Here is a 20,708-nt window from a genome sequence, read left to right on the forward strand (position 1 = left end):
TGGCAGGGACCTTGAAACTCTGTAGAGTTGTGGCAATAAACATGGTTCTGGCCAGTATCTCTGCCATGAAGCTAGACTCTCAGAAAGCTAAAGAATGATGTGGATACTGCAGAAAAAGCCATGGCTTTAATCCTAGCCATATTGCTTAGCAAATTACTCATGTAGTCAAAAAAGAAAGATATACAGTAAAGATAGATTCAGATGAAAAAAACCTATAAGTGGTTCAGAGTGTCTTTAACCAATTCTACACCTCCATTCTTTCTTGCACAACCTGCATGCCTAAGACTATCATGTATTCATGTTGACTGTCTGATCAAATACTTTTGTCCATTTGTGGGGGCAACAAGCTTGTTAGCATGGATTTGAAATTATTTCATTAGGTGTGTCTGAGTCTTTCATCTAATCTCATCTCAACATACTTCTTCTGAATCCCTTCTCCATCTAACTAGGCAAGAGGTGACTGACAATGGCTCACCAAAAGGATAAATTATTTTTCCATCAGTTGTAGAAGATGTGTTACATTTTAGGTTGAAGAATATTATTTTAATTATGTTAAAAGGTATTACATTTTTTATCCTGCATTTATATAACAATGTAAAAATGTGTTATATTTGTTCATGCTGCACTTGTTTAAAAATGTAAAAATGTGCTGCTTTGCTTGCCTAAGGTACCTGATTGGTCTAATAAAAAGGAAAACAGTCAATAGTTAGGCAATAGAGGGAGAGTTGGGACTGATGGGTAGACAGAATGAGTAGAAGCAGTCATCTAACCTTCAAAGATAAGAGAACAAGGAAGAAAGAGAAGGAAATATCCAGGGTGAGCTAGCCAGGTAGCTGCCAAGCAACCAAACTCCATGTAGGACGTACAGAATGAGAGAGAGGTAAAAAGCTCCAAGGCAAAATGTGGATGAAGAGAAACAGGATACATTAGGTTATAAGAGCTAGTGGGACAAACCTAAACTAAGAGCAAGCATTTATAAGAAACCTCTGTGCCATCATTTGGGAACTGGTTCACAGTCCAAGAAAGCCTGGCACATATGGTGTTCCAACATGGGGCACAAATTTCTACATAGGGCCTGAGAAAGTTGAACAGAAAAAGAAAAAGATAGAAATGCACACAGATCCTTTAAGTGGCTTTTCTCTATAGCCACCACTTGAGTAGCTCGCATGCTAAGTAGAAATGGCAATGCTACTCTACAGGCACCAGCTTCCTAAAGAAACAAAACAAAACTGTTAAAGGGTTAAATGTTTAACCAGGCTTATGACTTGGATCTCATGTACCTAAGTAGGATGGAGTCTGCTGCCAGTGCAAAGGTGTGTAGCAGTTGAAGGTTTGGCTCACGAGGTCAGAAAAGGCTTGAGTCACTCAATAAAGACAGGTCCAGATGGAAAAAATAATCTCTCAATAGGTTAGAGTGTGTTAAAAATATCATAGGCTTAAGAAAGAAAATGGGTGTAAGCAGTCATAGAAAAAAGTAAATAGTTTATAAATAAACGATAGGTTACTCCAGTGTCTTCTTTCTGCTCAAGCTAAAGATAAGTGTGTCAACTTTTCATAGAAGTTACTGACACTCTGGAGGAGTAACACGATGATAATTCTATTTTTCAGTGTTAAAAATATCACCTCCTTTCATTTTACTGGCACTTATTCACTTGAAAAAGCACATTTTATATGCAACTTCATTTAATCTTTCCCTAATTGCCTTTGTCATGTTCAATATGATCCTAGGAGATTCAAGTCATGGATTGCTACAGTAAGCTCTTATTTTTCTCTTTCCCTTCTGTACACATGATTTCAACAAGAATTCTGCATTAGAATCATTTGGGAAACTTTGAAAAAACCAGGAATAAAAGAACCCACCTCTAGCCTCAGATAATTCAATATCCTTGGGGAGGAATATGGGTACTGTTTCTCCCTGCCTCCTTCACTAAAAGGGAGGCAGCCTTGGTATAATTACTACTTTAACCTCTTTCCCAGTATCTATACTAAACTTAACCATTAGATTAGCCTTTCTGAAACTCTGGTGTATTTGTCTGACTGTCTAATCACCATGTTGCTCTCAAAACACCTTCCTCCACCTATGTGTAGAAACTGACATTTATTTCTTCTTAATTTCTCTCTCTCTCTCTCTCTCTCTCTCTCTCTCTCTCTGCCTCTGTCTCTCTCTCTCATTTTTTATAACATGCTATCACTAGGTTCATAAATATCCTAAGGTTGTCCAGCTGGACCTGTGTAATTGCCCAATTCTTTCATTGTTTCCTTACCTGTATTTAATGAAACATGCAGTATGAGAATCCTATTCTCTAGAATACCTCTCAAAGCCATGTAGTTATTTCCATCTCTGCCCTGCTTCAATCATTGATCATCTTGGGCATGGAAAACAAGAATAAACTTAGAAATTTATGTTCTACTGCAGCCTTGCCATTCACAGTAGCTACTGTGAAACAAATGTCATCATGTGATTCTCTTTGTTCTTAGGATATTATTTAAGTGGTCTCATCTAAATCTATCTTCTCCTTTTGGTCTATTTGCACCTTCCATCTGCAGCTCCCAGGATTCTCTCATTTCCTCAGAGACTTCTACTTCTTTTTTGTTCAAACTCTCCAAACAGATCCTCAGCTTGTGTGCCGAACCTCATAGATTTTTATCCATTACTCAGAACTTACCTTAACTGTCACTTCCTCAGACCAGGTGATAGCATTCCTGTATTTCTCACAAGTAACTAGTCTTCATTGCTCCTTCCCACACTTTTAAGTAAAGGTTTGTATTATTATTTAATTTCCAACTCTACTATTAAACTTACAAACTCATGGAACTGCAGAGGGGACATGCCTCCATCACTTACCATTTTGCCGCCATGTGTTAACTCAGAACTTGTCACTTGAAAGATGTTACTACAGTCAGGATGAGTTTTGTATGAATCAGTACCAGGGAGACTGTCTAGAGTTGGAGGAGTTACAGCCCTCATTTTCAGTAACTCATACCATTCTCCCCCTTTCAGGGAGGTTTAAAAGCAGTGGTGTGGACAGATGCGTTTCAGATGGTTGTCATGATTGTGGGCTTCTTAACAGTTCTCATTCAAGGATCGAATCACGCTGGTGGGTTCCACAATGTGTTAGAGCATTCACGAAATGGATCCCGGCTAAACGTAGTTGAGTATGTTCAACGCTACTTTTTTACCCTTCATAAAATTTAATTACATGACCCCATAAAATAACAGCTGGGCAACAAAGAACCATGCCTCTTATCCCATCTTTCTTGTGTCACAGCTTCGATGTAGACCCCCTCAGACGGCACACTTTTTGGACAATTACAGTAGGAGGAACTTTTACTTGGCTTGGAATCTATGGAGTTAACCAATCGACCATCCAGAGATGCATCTCTTGCAAGACAGAAAAGCATGCTAAGCTGTAAGTTGTTGGTTAAGAACAATTTCTATGTTATCCCTTACCTCGGTGAGTCATTACTTATGTATGGATGCATGAGATAAAGGAAGAGACTTATTTATCCTGTTCAAAGTCTTTGTGTTTATGAGTGTATATTTGTATGCCTGTGAGTGTGGTGTATGTAAAAGTATGTGTTTGGGAGGTAAGTGCATATGTGTGGAAGCTAGAGGAGGATGTTGGATGCCCTGCTTTATCAATCTCCATCTCAGTTTAATTATTTATTTGAGATAGGGTTTTTCAACATAGCCCTAACTGTCTTAAAGCTCACTATGTAGACCAGGCAGTCGTGAACTCAGAGATCTGCCTGCTTCTGCCTCCTGAATGCTGTGTTAAAGGTGTGTGCCATCAGGCCCCTCCAGTTGTTAATGCTTTGAGACATGATGTTTCCCTGTAGTTGAAGCTAGTCTAGCAGTCTAGTCTCTCTGTCTTTCACAGCTTTGGATTACATGTACAGTCCATGTCTAGATTTTTACCAGAGTGCTAGATCTAGACATAAGTCTACATACTTGTATAGTAGGTACTCTTCCACATTCTTCCAGCCCTTTCAACAGCTATTTCAGCCAAACATGACTACTTCCATCCCAGCATACCCTGCTTGGCTTTTTCCTCAATTAAGGTCTGTCTCCATTGACTGAGCAATAGATTAGATTAGGTGCACTGAGTAGGGATAAGGTGCAAATCACAATTCCTGCTTGTAGTCTCCAGTACGAGATGGCCCTGATCATTTTTCATTCATTGTGTGCTGTCTTCAGTTGTAGTTTAATTTTTATGTGGTAGTAGGCAAACTGTGACATGTTTTGGTATTTTAAAATGTTTATTTGGGAAAAAATGGCAACAGGTAGGCCAGGCAGCTGCTACTCAAATATGGTCCATGGCACCATTGAAGGAATATAGGGATAGCACTTATACTGTGTGGACAGACACACTAGTAAAACACAGAACACACTTTACTGATTACAGCTATATAACCACCATATTTTCTCATCTTTATGAGAAGCCCTAGTTCTTTAAGTTGTTTGCAATCCTCCTATATGTTTCCCTTAAGCTTCAATTTTTCAAAATGTAGACACTTAGAAAAATGGAACAAACCAAGCTTCACTTACACTTGCAAACCCATCACAGTTAAATTTCCTCTACATCTATCCTTCTGCTTCAGGATTAGTCAGGTCTGATATCCATTTTAATTCAATTTAACAGATACAGGTATCATTAACATTTCTAAGGAGAGATGTAAGAACTCTAAAATATAAGGTTATGTGTCTGTGTTTGCTCCAGTTCTCACAGGGATATGAGAATAAGCACAGTAAGATTGTCTGGGTACAACCAAAAGTTCCAGAACAGTCTATTCTCTACAGAAAAACCTAAGGCATTTCTCCATTATTTTATACAGCTAGCAAAAAAACCCCACAAATTTCACACAAAATGGAATTACACCCCCAGGGGTGCTTTTCATGGTTCTTGGATCAAGTTTAGTAACTATGACTATTTCTTCACACAATTTAAAAATACTTCAATGTACAATTTCTTATTTTCATTAAATGAGACATAAAATTGTCTTGAAATAATTCAAACGTTTTGTATGTTGAGCCATTAAGTAAGTCGGGAACTACCATGTTACCATATGTATTTTTTGTAACGCAAAATGAAGAGAGCAGATACATCTTCTAGAAGTCTAGCAAACTACTGGTGATGCATGAAAATACCACTAAAGTAAATGATATTAAATAAATCTTCCACACTTAATTAAGTGATGCCCATAATTTTATCAAATGGCTGAACAACTGAAAATGCATGTGACTTTGATCTTAAATTGCATTTAAAATTCAAGTAAAAATCTGCTTTCAGGTTAACTAGAGTCAAGTACCTATAAAGAGAAGAATCTTTTGGTGAGATAAATAATACATGTCTGCTTTTTTTAAATACACTTATTTAGTTTTGAAATAAGATCTCTACTTATTACAGAACAATCTTAGCCTTCTAGAGACAAGATCCATTCTCCTCAGACTCCTGAGTTTTTAGTACAATTGGTATTTTTCATGTGCCCAGTTATAACTTTCTCCTGTGGCATTTTGAATTTCTGCCTCCTAAAAGATTAGGAGGTGTACATTAGGAACTATACCTTTGTCATCTATTATTTTCCATAAAGCACCAAGAATAAAACATTGTGCTTGTTAAATGTTTGTTATTTGTTAAATATTGAAATCCTTAAGAAGAGCCATTCTTTTGTGTATATGCAGAAACATAAAGATACCCACAAATTGGAAGAGTATGAGCATGTGTACACACATACATACACACTTTTTCATGTATCTCAAAACATTCGTGTTGCCATGAAAGAAATGTGTGTTCTTACATTTGAATGTTGAATCATCTTCATTTAAAAAATGGCCAGTTTTAAATTCATCACAATGAAATATTTTTAGCACAATGGAAGGATGTCTACTTTCATGTCTTCCCTGAGATTAGAAATATAAGTAAAATCTTGACACTCAAATGCCTGTATGAAAGTAAAGGACCTTGAAAAAAGATCCAACTGTAACTGTGCTAGTTCCTGTAGGATAGTATGAACTTCACCAAATCATGTTTAAGATGACCTTAAGTTTTCAAGGTCATCTACTAACTTACATGTACTAATCTTTTAGGAGGCAGAAAATCAACACATGACAAGGGAAAGTAATAATTGAACACATGACAAACACCTATTGTACTTAGAATTCAGGAGTCTAAGGAGAATGGATTCTTGTCCCTAGATGTCTAAGACCTTTCTGGAATAAGTGGAGATTTCATTTCAAAGCTAAATAAGTATATTAATAGAAAAGCAGAAAGGTATTATTTATTTCACCAAAACATTCTTCTCTTTATAGATATTTGATTCTAGTTTGTTCCTATTATCTTTAAAATACTCAACTTTAACTTTCATCTGCCTTCATCTCAAAATGACTGAAACAAATACTTGTCTATTTTTATGTTATCTCATTATTATCTCCCTCGAAGAAGTTATTAAAATGCAAGTTGGCTTTTTGACAGTTTCATTAATTGAGTAGGGGGAAAAGCTACTTAAAGTTATATAATGAGAATAATCAGTATGTGAAATATTATAAAAGAAAATAGGTCATATATCATACATATTACAATTTGGCAAAACCCTCTTTTTAATTAATTAATTAATTAAAAATTTCCACCTCCTCCCATTTACCTCCCCCCCCCAACCCACTTTTTAAAAAGGGAAAAATCTTAACCTATTCAAATTTGTAATTATCCTAAAAAGTGTAATGACTCATTTAATGTGATATTATAAAATGTAATGTTTCCTGAAAGCTAGAAAGAGGGAACTCCTTCAGTCTTTAGTCATGAACTTACCCTAGGACAAAGTAGCAGCCAGCTTACCAATTGGCCTTTGTCTTCTCTTCTAGTGCCTTGTACTTTAACTTGTTGGGTCTCTGGATGATTGCGGTGTGTGCTGTCTTCTGTGGTTTGATCATGTACTCGAACTTCAAAGACTGTGACCCTTGGACATCTGGTGCTATTTCAGCACCAGACCAGGTATGCACTTCCACTGATTTCTGAGTAGAATGTACTGAATATGTTGGGTAGTACTGGGGTTATCTTTATTCTGCCTGGGCCTTCACTCACTTGCCAAGCACAAGCCTTTGACTTCCTATTTGAGCTCCTGGGTGACATCACACAGTGCTTTCTAATATGCAGAAGTAAGTCAGCAGAAAAACAACACCTTCCTTTGTTAATGAAGACAAAGTCTGAAGACAGGCTACGACTAACCAGAAAGTCATCTCTAACCCATGGCTTTGGTTGTTGATGATACTTTATAGTCCTTTTCTTTGTAATCTGAGGTTTATTAATGTTTCTTTAATTGAATTAAAATGAGGACAGTTTCATGCACTTTATATTATAGCACATAAATGTGTAGCCGGAAGGATCAGGAATTTAAGGTTAGCAGTGTTTACAAAGGGAATCTGAGAGGATACCATGGTCTATGAGATCATATTTCAAAAAGCATAAAAATTAAAGTAACATTAAATAAATAGAATTGAATTATTCTTATTCTCATACTGCCTAATATCATATTTTCTCAGCATAACACAATTGTATCATGAAAGCATAGAATACTGTGTGGTTTTGAAGACTCAGAGATAGTATGCTCATGAGAAGCATTCACTCACGGCCCTTTTCTATCAACATATATTCAGTTGCCCTACTTTGTCTAGTATAGTCTTCTTTCCCACAAGCTGGGCATACCTAGATCCCCTGAACAACATATGTTAAGAATTGGATTTTAGAACTTAATTATAAATTCAGAGAAAACAGATAGTAAAATTCACATGTTGAAGATACTGGGAAGTGAGTTTCTCATCTCCTTTCACTGCGATTTATATTTCAACACTTTAAATATTGCAGAGATAACAATACACCTCCTTCTCACTTCTCTCCCCTCTCCCTTTATCTCTGCTTCTTTTTTTTTTTCAGTTGATGCCGTACTTTGTCATGAAGATTTTTGACACTATGCCAGGGCTGCCAGGACTTTTTGTGGCTTGTGCCTTTAGTGGAACTCTGAGGTTAGTATGCTGACAAGCTGAAGATATCAATGGTTGTACTGGCAGTGGTGAAGACTGGAATGATGACAGTCATGATCAGCTGTCCACTGAGCCCTTGCTGAGTGTCAATTGGCCTACTGCAATATTCTATTTCTATTTGATCATTGGTATCACACAGCATGTGAAGAAGAATCTTTACTCACACTCTCGTCAGTGTGCAGATAAGGAAACATATTTAATAAGTATGAGGGAGACAACTAACCTATGGTAAGTAAACAGTGGAGGCCTGACGCAGGTGTATTCTTAACCTCTACTTTAAAACTTCCTGGTTATTGTTTATACTTTGTATTCATTCCATCACAAAAGACCTAAGAGTTTTTACTGTTCCAGCAATAAACAAAAGACTAAAGTCTCCCCATTACAGTAAAGGTAAACTCAGTAGTGGGTATCAGAAAGAAATCAAGAAGAAAATACCATACTTTGAAATTCTAGTAGTATAAAAAAGGGTGACTGGCCAAAGATGAGATTAGGATTCAGAAATGCATGCATTAAACCCTAATGTTCCATCTATTGTATCTGGGGAACATCATAGTAAAAAAATGTGCTCCCTAGGTTTTGAGCAGTTCTGACTTTGTGTCCTTGATGTTACAGCTCACATGGTCAATAGTTCAATCTGGATTTTCCATCTGCCCATATCTCATCCCAATGACCAATGCATGTTGCTGTTTTTTTCTATCTTCGTTGAGTTTCCATTGCAGCTTCAACTTGATTTCTATGACTTCATTACATTGCCTGATAAAGAGCCGATTACAGCAACATGGGCCTACATTATGCTGCCTCATTACCCAGCAATCCTTAAAATACTGAAATTATAAATCATGTTTGATATTACCTCTTTTGGTTCATAATACATTCAGTAAGGAAATCTATTACATGATTATGAATACTACTTAGTATATTTATTATACTAATGAAGTTATTGAATCATTTACCCTATATATGTGATATAAAACTTAAGTAGAGCACATGTTATGTTTCCCTTCAAAATTATCAGCCATTTGTTTTATTTTCTAGTAAATACGCTGCCTTTCCTCTCTTGCCTTGAATTACTGCTTTTATTTCATCTTAATTCGTCTATAGATTTTAAATATCTTATTAACTCTCCTTTGTATTCTTCTCATGGTCTATGTCTGTAATGATGTTGGTGCTTTTCAGGACTATAACATATAACGTTGTGTGTTAGGGCTGAGTCTGGTTATTAGTATTATGTAATTTTCTGTACATTGTGTTTTTATCTCAATTATTTTTACTTGATTTTCTGTTAGATTTCTATCTCAAATTATTAAGGCTACAGTGTTTATTTTTGAGTTTTCCTTCTTTTCTACTAGTTATATTCATTTGCCTGTCTTTTTATGTAGCTATGTGCTTTGAACAATGACTAACAACTGAAGAAGAAATCACTACTTTATTTTTTAGAAGGAACCATTCTTGGATGAGAAATTTTCACCTTTTGAAGTTAATTCAGTTATTGGACTAGCTAAAAGATTCTTGATCTATGTGAGGAATTTAAATAAGCTTTCACTGTTTTTCACAAAGAGAACACCAGCTTCCTGATGCTCCAATGGTCTATCAAGGCAATTCTGTGAAGTTGGAGAGAGAGCAGTGCTGCTACCTGGTTATGCTCTTTGTTTCTTTATGGGATTCTCTCACCTTTCTCCTTTACTAGTTACATTCCAGCCTCTCTGGAAGCTTCAGGCTATAGAAAACAGTGATCATCTTCGCACCTCAATGTGTATGCATGTGATTTCCCCTTTATTCTTCAAGGACTTTCACCTACTTTTCTTGAATCCTTTCCCCAACTTTCTTAACCATTACTTATGAAGAGATCATCTCTTACCAGTTTCACAGCACCTTACTCCTGCCTTTCATAGTAACCCTACAAACTGTAGTAAATTGTAAAATTGGTTGTTGAATGTCTGTATTCCCAAGTAGACTGCAAGGACTACGACTTTCTTTTTTTTTTTCAATTTTGATTTTTATTGAGCTCTACATTTTTCTCTGCTCCCCTACCTGCCTCTCCCCTCCTCTTCAGCCCTTCCTCAAGGTCCCCATACTTCCGATTTATTCAGGAGATCTTGTCTTTATCTACTTCCCATGTAGATTAGATCTATGTATGTCTCTCTTAGGGTCCTCATTGTTGTCTATGTTCTCTGGGATTGTGAGTTGTAGGCTGGTTTTCTTTGCTTTATGTTTAAGACTACGACTTTCAAATTCATCACTTATGTGTGAATAAATGAATACACAGATAAAGACTTTTTTACTTAATAGAAAATTTCACTTACTCTGGGTTAGGTTGGTTACTACTTTGCTGCTTCCTCTCAGGCTTAGAGGGACACTCCCATTGTATACACATGCTCATTTTGTGAAAAATCCTTCCATTATTGTTGCCATAATGTCAAGGGAAATTAATGGGAGTCATAATGTGAAAAATTATCTTCTTTCAGAGAATAGTTGCATAGATAATGATTTGAAGGGTGAGTTAACTGCCATGCATGTCACTGAGTTCTAGAATGTGGACAAATGTCAATACATGTATTTTACAAGGCTCTGTGTTTTTGCCTCTCCTAAATGATAAAGCTGACATATAACTCATCCTTCTTAATTCAGACTATTTTCTTGTTTGCCTATTTGTTTTTCTTTCTGTAGCACAGTGGCCGCTAGCATCAATGCCTTAGCAACAGTGACCTTTGAGGATTTTGTCAAGAGCTGTTTTCCACATCTCTCCGACAAGAAGAGCACCTGGATCAGTAAAGGCTTATGTAGGTATAGTTGGTAGAACTTCTGCTATTTATTGTGAATTTTAAATGGGCCAAATAGCAAAATCTTGCATGTGCTCTTCAGGATGCATGAATAGACATAAATGCATGTGGAGACACAGACACGTAGAGTCTCACACTTCTGAAGATCTTACCAGAAGGGTACCAGGAAGGAATGACTAGCTAGTTCACCTTGTACTGGTCTTACTTTTCAGGTATCTCTAATATCTTTACATCAATGTCTATTGATAATGTTGAGTTGATTTTATCAGACATTTTACATGAGGAGTTGCGCTTTTCAGTATGCCTGGCCATTTATCTAATAATTTTCTCTTGAAACAAAACTCTGAGTAATGTACTCTAAGGGAATGAATGTTCCCTGTTTAATTAAAAAGTGCATATTATCCACTTAGCTAGAGGTATGGGCTTGTTTGTTCCTTACCCATCATTGCTGGAATGTTCTATTGACTGGCTTGATCTTATGCACCCAACTAGAGTTGCTATGAGCTCATGGGTTCAGAGGTCCTGTCAGGTCCAGATGACACTGTTCTTCTCTAGTTCTCCCTTAACTCTGGTTTTAATAATATTTCTGACCCTTATCAAGCTGTTTTCTGAACTTGGAGTGTGATATAGATGGTTGACAGTTGATAGTTGTTAGGTAAGGGAGATTCAATTTTCTTTAGGAGTGTGGTCCTAGGAGAATAGGTTGATTATGCACCAATGAACGTCCCCACATACATGAGTTTATGGGAAGCACTAATTGAACTCAATAGGTTGGTAAAGAATAATAAAGAGGACTTGAAGATGGGAGGGAGGTTTTGGGAGAATACAGAAGTAGTTGGAGGAAGACAGTAGTGAATTAATATGATTGCATATATTATACACAGTGATTTTTGATTATTAAAAACTACATATTACAGTCACTGAAACTACCACATTGAATTATATTTTTATAAACTTTGCTGCTTTTTTACACTTTTATTTTTATTTCTGATTATTACATATATATGTTTATGTTTGTGTAGGGGTTTGTATACTTGAGTGTAGTGGCCATAGAGGTCAGAAGAGGGTGTCAGAGCTCTTGGAACTGTAGCTGCAGGCAGTTGTGAGCTACCTGGGAAATTAACTCAAATTTTCTGCATGAGTAGTGTGTACTCTTAACCAATAGGCATCTATCTCTCAAGCCCCCAAGCTAGCTGCTTTTAAAGTACAAATAAATTATTTCCCTTATATGCTTAATATAGGAAGTGCAATTAATTTAGAAAAATAATTTAATTTGTAAGTTAAATGGTGCCTACCTAATTCTGTTTCTGGTTGTTTTACTATAGCAATCTTCATTGTGCATTTTCTTATGTGTGCTTTGAAAACATAGGAGTTTAATGATTACATAATATATTATTCAATGGCTCACTTATTTTGTTTATATTATTGTTACTTTTATAGTGTATAGTCATTGTATATAGTTACGAGCTTCATAAAGACATTTTCTTTCATCTGTCATGTATTTTGAGCACATACACGGCCCATGACTTCTCTCTTCTCCAGTTCCATACATTTTCTAGCAAAGGGCAAAATTTCACTCTTCTTTTTGACTTGCCACAGACCTAGGGTCCTTTAATGTGCCCTAGCTGTTGACCTTGGGTGAAACTTTCCTGGGAAGTTATTTGCAATCATTGTCACCCCAGGATCTTAACTTTGAAAACATTTGCATTTTCACTAGTTAGAGCCTTTGATGGGTGGAGTCTTACCCTCAGGGCAACTTTCTATTGGTTCCAGTGTGGACCTGAGATTTCTTTTTAAAGAAATTCTCTTTAACAATTATAGGTACTTTCCCTGCACTATCTGGTCTGCAACTTTCAATTTTCTTCTTCAAATCCCTATACTTTTCTCCGTAGCCTCCTTCTCTCTGGTGTTTTCCTGTCCTTTTCCTTTTTATTTATATTGTGGATGATATGATTTTCTCATAATATTTTCTTTCATCCAAGTACTTACCAGGACTGACTTTGCTTAGCTGTTCTTTTTTTTTTCAATTTAATTTTATTTATTTATTTATTTATTTTTCGAAAAGGAGAGAAAAATAAAAAACAAGTTTCCACCTCCTCCCAGCATCCCATTTCCCTCCACCTCCTCCCACCTTTCGCCCCCTCCTCCCGCCCTTCTCCCCCTCCCACCACTCCTCTCCCCCTCCCTCTCCAGTCCAAAGAGCAGTCAGGGTTCCCTGCCTGTGGTAAGTCCTAGGTCCTCCCCCCTCTGTCCATATCTAGGAAGGTGAACATCCAAACTGGCTAGGCTCCCACAAAGCCAGCACATTAAGTAGGATCAAAACCCCGTGCCATTGTCCTTGGCGTCTCATCAGCCCTCATTGTTCGCCATGTTCAGAGAGTCCAGTTTTATCCCATGCTTTTTCAGTCACAGTCCAGCTGGCCTTGGTGAGCTCCCAGTAGATCAGCTCCACTGTCTCAGTGGGTGGGTGCACCCCTCATGGTCCCGACTTCTTTGCTCATGTTCTCCCTCCTTCTGCTCCTCATTGGGACCTTGGGAGCTCAGTCCAGTGCTCCAGTGTGGGTCTCTGTCTCTATCTCCACCCATCACCAGATGAAGGTTCTATGATGATATGCAAGATATTTGTCAGTATTGCTCTAGGATAGGGTCATTTCAGGTTCCCTATCCTCAGCTGCCCAAGGAACTAACTGGGGACCTCAGCTTGGGCACCTGGGAGCCCCTCTAGGGTCAAGTCTCTTGCCCACCCTAAAGTGGCTCCCTTAACTAAGAATTGTGCTTCCGTGCTCCCCTATCCAACCTTCCTTTATCCCAATCCTCCTGTTTCCCCAAGTCCCCCCTTCCTTCCCTTCTACCTTTTCTCTCCCCATCTCCCCTTACCCCCATCCCATCCCACCCCCAAGATCCCAATTTTCTCCCCGGCAATTTTGTCTACTTCCCTTAGCCAAGAGGATAACTATATGTTTTTCCTTGGGTTCACCTTCTTACTTAGCTTCTTTAGGTTCACCTATTGTAGACTCCATGACCCTTATTTATGGCTAGAAACCAATTATGAGTGAGTACATCCCATGTTCATCTTTTTGGGTCTGGGATATCTCACTCAGGATAGTGTTTTCTATTTCCATCCATTTGCATGCAAAATTCGAGAAGTCATTGTTTTTTACCGCAGCGTAGTACTCTAGTGTGTATATATTCCATACTTTCTTCATCCATTCTTCCATTGAAGGGCATCTAGGTTGTTTCCAGGTTCTGGCTATTACAAATAATACTGCTATGAACATAGTTGAACAAATGCTTTTGTCATATGATAGAGCATCTCTTGGGTAGATTCCCAAGAGTGGTATTGCTGGGTCTAGCGGTAGGTTGATCCCGAATTTCCTGAGAAACCGAAACACTGACTTCCATAGTGGTTGCACAAGATTGCATTCCCACCAGCAATGGATGAGGGTACCCCTTCCTCCACAGCCTCTCCAGCAAAGGCTATCCTTGGTGTTTTTGACTTTAGCCATTCTGACAGGTGTAAGATGATATCTCAAAGTTGTTTTGATTTGCATTTCCCTGATTGCTAAGGAAGTTGAGCATGACCTTAAGTGTCTTTTGGCCATTTGAACTTCTTCTGTTGAGAATTCTCTGTTCAGTTCAGTGCCCCATTTTTTAATTGGGTTAATTAGCATTTTAAAGTCTAGTTTCTTGAGTTCTCTATATATTTTGGAGATCAGACCTTTGTCTGTTGCGGGGTTGGTGAAGATCTTCTCCCAGTCAGTAGGTTGCCTTTGTGTCTTAGTGACATTGTCCTTTGCATTACAGAAGCTTCTCAGTTTAAGTAGGTCCCATTTATTCAATGTTGCCCTTTATGTCTGTGCTTCTGGGGTTATACATAGGAAGCGATCTCCTGTGCCCATCTGTTGTAGGGTATTTCCCACTTTCCCTTCTATCAGGTTCAGTGTGTTCGGGCTGATATTGAGGTCTTTAATCCATTTGGACTTGAGTTTTGTGCATGGTGAGAGATATGGGTCTATTTTCATTCTTCTACAGGTTGACATCCAGTTGTGCCAGCACCATTTGTTGAAGATGCTTTCTTTCTTCCATTGTATACTTTTAGCTCCTTTATCAAAAATGAGGTGTTCATAGGTTTGTGGGATAAAATTCGGGTCTTCTATATGATTCCATTGGTCGACTTCTCTGTTTTTATGCCAGTACCACACTGTTTTCATTACTGTAGCTCTGTAATGGAGTTTGAAGTCAGGGATGGTAATGCCTCCAGAAGATCCTTTATTGTATAGGATTGTTTTGGCTATCCTGGGTTTTTTGTTTTTCCATATAAAGTTGATTATTGTCCTCTCCAGATCTGTGAAGAATTTTGATGGGATCTTGATGGGGATTGCATTGAATCTATAAATTGCCTTAGGTAGAATTGCCATTTTTACTATGTTGATCCTCCCAATCCAAGAGCAAGGGAGGTACCTCCATTTTCTGGTATACTCCTCAGTTTCTTTCTTCAATGCCTTAAAGTTCTTGTCAAATAGATCTTTCACTTCCTTGGTTAGAGTTACCCCAAGATATTTTATGCTGTTTGTGGCTATCGTGAAAGGTGAAGCTTCTCTGATTTCCCTCTCTGCTTCCATATTCTTTGTTTATAAGAGGGCGACTGATTTTTTGGAGTTGATCTTGTATCCTGCCACATTACTAAAGCTGTTTATCAGCTGTAAATGTTCTTTGGTGGAGTTTTGGGGGTTGCTTATGTACACTATCATATCATCTGCAAATAACGAAAGTTTAACTTCTTCCTTTCCAATTCGAATCCCCTTGATCCCATTATGTTGTCTTATTGCTATTGCTAGAACTTCAAGCACTATATTGAAGAGGTATGGCGAGAGTGGACAGCCTTGTCGTGTTCCTGAGTTAAGCAGGATGGGTTTGAGTTTCTCTCCGTTTAATTTGATGTTATGCTTCGCTGTTCTTAAAAGTTCTTAAAAGTAATTTGCAAACACCATTTCATTTTTTAAATTATTTCAGATTGCATAGTATTAGCTAGAATTTAGTATATGTTTCAAGGCTTTTTATATAAAAATTCATATAATGAAAAATCAAACTGCTATATACATACTTGTTGAATTTTGACAAATGCATTGTCCTAGCTAGAGTTACTATTGCTGTGATAAAACACCATGACAAGTAGTAATTTGGGAAGAAAGGCTTTATTTGGTTTATACTCCCTTCTCACAGCCCATCATAGAAGAAACTCAGGACAGGAAATCAAACAAGGCAGGAATCTGTAAACAGAAACTGAAGCAGTCAAAGAATACAGCTTACTGGCATCCTCACTGTGTCTTGCTCAGTCTGCATTCTTATACAGCCTAGGACCACCTACCTTCCCAGTGGTGGCTCCATCTACAGTGGTCGTAGCCCTCCCACATCAATCACTTAATTAATAAATTAATTAATAAAATACCCTACATGTTATCTACAGTCCACTTTTATCGAGGCATTATCTCAATGGAGGTTCTCACCTATCTAGTGACTCTATCTTGTGTTTAGTTGACATAAAACTAGCCAACACATCCATCTATCTATGAAACTCAATTGCTTAGCAAGATATATCATCATGGTCATTAACTTAGAAAGTTTTCCCATTACTTTTCTCACCAGTGTCTATTCTCAGCTTCCTCCAGAGAAAAGCAACTGCCTGAATTTTTTTTCTAATGTAGATTTTTAACTTTTCTGGAATTTCATATAAATGGAGTTTCACAGTGACCCAGATTTTGTAAAGTCTGTATATGTTCAGAACAGGTACAATTTTTATTTTCCCTACACTTCAGTCATGCTTAGGTGAATGTAAGAAAACAAAACCATGGATTTGGGGTGTCAACTACTGTTCATCAGTGTTTATCCCTAGGCTGCCTCAGTGTGAGATAATTAGTAATAGTCTTGTAAAATTCTTTTAAGAAATGTACTCATTATTCTTCAGTAGATGTATTTGTCAACTCTCAAGCTTTTCAAATTACTTGAGATGCTTTGGTATTGCATCTAAATTCATTTCATAAAAACTAAGTGGTCCTGGACCTTGAGTGTCTGTGAGTTCTTTTAATTGAATATGATTTTTCTTTATACTCATATTTCATTGTTTAAATGAGCCTATGTACTCTTGGTAGTAAAGTTTTTAGGTGATATTTTCCTGATTATTTGGTAGATTATTTCCAGAAATATTCATTATATTCATTACTCTTTGTGGCCTCATATAAGCTCAGACAGTCGGATGATTTAATACTTTTTCCTTTTATTTATCCTTGAACAAGATTAGCTAAATATAATCACACTGGCTTACTAGATGAAGTCTGTGGATCTTTTTCACTACATGATTTAGAGATCCAGAGGGTGACTGGGTAGTGTCAGTGCAATCCCCAGCTGCTAGCAGATACTCATGGAAATGTATGAGGAAGAAGTTACTTCTGCAACTGTGTGGTCTCATCATTGGATCTGATGCGGCACTGAGAAAATCCACAAGTACCATTCTTGAGGAATCAATTTTGGAGAATGTTTTGATTCATTTAGTGTAGCCCCTTCTCAGAATGTGCACTCTTTGGTCCAAGAATAAAGTTCTGACTTTATAACCTCGGTGACTGGTGACGTGTCCAACCTATAGTAAGAATGCATTAAAACTGAGCCAGGAGTCACATAAGGAGCTGGGATGGATCTTTTTTGTCTTAGTGTCATCCCCTTTCTGGGATAAACTACTTAAAAAACACAACTTAGAAGGGAAAAACTTCCTTTTAGCTCACAGTTTACTGACCTTCATTGCAGGGATGTCAAGGTGGCAGGAGCTGGAAACAGCTAGCTGCTTCTGTAGCCAAGAGCAAAGAGAGTGAATATATACACCAGCTTATTTATTCATTTCATATAAGTTAGGATTCCCTATTCAGAGATTGGAGGTAACCATAGTGTGTGTGTGTGTGTGTGTGTGTGTGTGTGTGTGTGTGGTGGGAGGAGGTTCCCACCTCACTCAATTAATGCGGTTAGCATAATCCTCGACAGACATGCTAGGGGCCAACTTGATCTAGAATATCCCTCATTGAGACTCCATTCTATGTGATTCTAGATTTTGTCAAATTGACTATTAAAACCAGTGATCACAGGGATTAATAATGCTAAAACTAAAACTGTCACTGTATCTGCTACTATCTCTGACTGTCTCTTTCTCTTTCTTATTTTGTTAATGAGTTATTATAGGAACGCACTCTTATGGCATTTTTAAAATAGAAATGTGTAAAACAATGATTATTTTTTAAAAAGAGAATAGCTTCTTTAGAAGTCATTAGAACAATACAATGATTTAAATGTCAAACTTCTGTGATACCTGAAGTTCCTTGTGGTGATGTAGAAACAAATACATCCCTATGTTGCTGTATAAGGAAATCTATTGTTAACTGTAATAATACTATAGCATTACTAAGGGCTATAAAGATGTTGTGGATAACACCAAAGGGAAAACCAGAAAAGATTTCAGTTTTTTTTTTTTTTGAGCCTGTGAACCTGAGTATGTTTATGTTGATTCACCATGTAAAAGGTGACAATCTGTCTGTATCTCAGAGTCCAGCTTATTCCTAGTGAGTGACTGACCTGGAACTAGCACCCACATAATTAGTTTGGATTTGCTTGGACCCCTTCCACATTCATGTTATTTCACTTGACAGACTTCTGGAATGCTAGAGAGAAATCTTTAGATCCTGAACTCCATTTGCCCCGAGGAACAGTTACTGAAGTACTAAGCAGACACTGTGATTGCTGTGTACAGATTGTTTTCCTTCTTCAGTCCTTCAGTAGGATATAGTGCTGGGTGCTCAGGAGTGACCTCATGGAAGTAAATCATTGTATGATTTCTTTCTTTCAGGTCTCTTGTTTGGTATCTTGTGTACCTCCATGGCTGTGGTTGCATCCTTCATGGGGAGTGTTGTGCAGGTAATGGAAGAGGGAAATGACATTTGATTTCACAGCAAACTTTCCCATGTTTTCCTTTGTAATTAATATCTTGACTATTACTCTAAGGCCCAATATTAATATTTATGGACACTAGATCCAAACAAAACATACTTGAAAATTTCAACCAAAATTGCTTTCAGAAGTTGAAAGCAGTAAGAGGATGACTTGCAATGGGTTTATTCTCTCAGTGCATAAAACATGTGTTCTCTCAATCTTTCTGTCTTCTGAACCATTGCTTACTTTATTTGTTTTTATGTTATCAGTTGCTACAAAAACAAAAACAAAAGCCATCCAATTTGGATATACTGTGAGTCACTGATGAACTGTTTCTTGAGAGAGAGATTTTTGCATTTCAAGTCATTTGTAATTAAAGTGTGACAGACTCCAGAGAGGGTCAGGACAACCCCAGTGACCTATGGAAAGAAGCAATACCTATATAGAGTGAGATAAGATAGTTGGACTCATCCCCCTGTCCTTGTTCAGCTGAAAATTCTGGCTCAACTGACTTCATTGGATTGAAGTCTATGCCACATAGTCACACAATATAGATGCTGGCAGGCTAGAAACTCCCATCTTGTCCTTCAGGTGAGGTGAGTAGCTCTAAGGCAGTAGTTCTCAACCTGTGGGTTGTGACCCCTTTGGCACCCCTCCATCCCCCAAAATATTTACATTACAATCCATAACCATAGCAGTTATGAAGCAGCAATGAAAATAATTTTGTGGCTGGGGGGTCACCACAACATGAAGAACTGAATTAAAGGTCACAGCACTAGCAAGGTGGAGAACCACCACTCTATGGTGATCCATTCACTTCTTTCGCCACATTTGAGTAAATAAAAACAATTTTAATTCTTCTATTATTTTCACTATAAAGCCACTCCTATGTTATATTTAGTAAATCAATATACAGATTCTAATTTTATATATGAAAACAGACAAAAAATAAGTCTCACAAGTGTGAATGATAGAACCATTGTTAATTTCTTTTTCACAAAACCACAATATATGTATGGCATGTATTTGTGGGTGATACCAGTGGCCACAGTTCTCAGTTTCATAAAAGGTAAATAAATTTTTCCTAAATGGTTGTTTTGGCTTGCTGTTTTCTTTCTTTGTTTGTTTTTGAAGTCATATTGTACTGTTTCATGTAAGAATTTAAAAAGTGTGTCTTAAAAACTTTCAGCCTATAAAATGTTCCAAGGGATACAATTCCCACAGTCAGTTCCCATGTGAAAAACGCTAAGCACATGTGTTCCCTTCCCTAAGATCAAGCGCATAGCAGTGTCCTGAAGGCTGTGGGAAGTCCGACAAACTTGAAATGGTGTGCTTGAGGATTTGTGGAGGGATCAGATGAGAGTAGGAAAGCTCTTTCTGTGAGGAGGGCCATGGAGAGCTTCCTGGGGGCACTGTTGATTTGTGGCTCTTTGCTTTTCTGTTTTTGGATCTATTGTTCATTTCTTATGCTCCACATTCTGACATTCACTTATGTCACATTTGAACTAAGTAAACATGAAAAATTTAGAAAGATACTGAAACTAAGGAAGTAAAGATAAGAATTATTATGATTAAAATTCAACAGTCTTTAAGAGCCCTGAGAGTTACAATGGTGCAAGGTGTCTTTCTACACAATATGATGTTGCCCACCTGGAATTCTGCTAAGGGGTAGAACAATTTGAGGACATGTTTTTATTTCAACTCTCTGGCATTCAGAAGTTATGCTACAGAAATCAAAGCTCCCTAAAAGGGCACAGCACTGACAAATACAGTTAGAGTAGGGGACAGTTCAGGTCCACTCCTAATACAGGACACAATACTCAAACACGTCTCTGAATTTCTTTTGGAGTGCACCTTAAGTCTTCACCAGAAAACAGTTCAGGAAGTGGTTATGATGAGATCCTTTCTTATATTTTAAGCAAGCC

The 20,708-nt window shown here is 37.5% G+C and overlaps 1 protein-coding gene across 2 annotated transcripts in view; it reads left to right on the forward strand.

The window, feature by feature from the left end:
• Slc5a12 (solute carrier family 5 member 12) overlaps positions 1 to 20,708 on the forward strand; it is a 44,773-nt gene that overhangs the window by 13,581 nt on the left and 10,484 nt on the right. Inside the window, exons 5-10 of one of the 2 annotated variants that reach the window (XM_041679216.1) lie at positions 3,002 to 3,156; positions 3,270 to 3,410; positions 6,860 to 6,989; positions 7,929 to 8,017; positions 10,703 to 10,815; positions 18,701 to 18,771. In XM_041679216.1, the coding sequence (XP_041535150.1) occupies positions 3,002 to 3,156; positions 3,270 to 3,410; positions 6,860 to 6,989; positions 7,929 to 8,017; positions 10,703 to 10,815; positions 18,701 to 18,771 (699 nt within the window). The remainder of the gene's footprint in view (positions 1 to 3,001; positions 3,157 to 3,269; positions 3,411 to 6,859; positions 6,990 to 7,928; positions 8,018 to 10,702; positions 10,816 to 18,700; positions 18,772 to 20,708) is intronic. The other variant, XM_041679217.1, reaches the window with a different exon arrangement.

The sequence above is a fragment of the Microtus oregoni genome, unplaced genomic scaffold (genome assembly GCF_018167655.1).
Source record: "Microtus oregoni isolate MIOR12 unplaced genomic scaffold, Mior012 000031F_ref0000149, whole genome shotgun sequence".
In the NCBI taxonomy this organism is placed as follows: Eukaryota; Metazoa; Chordata; class Mammalia; order Rodentia; family Cricetidae; genus Microtus; species Microtus oregoni.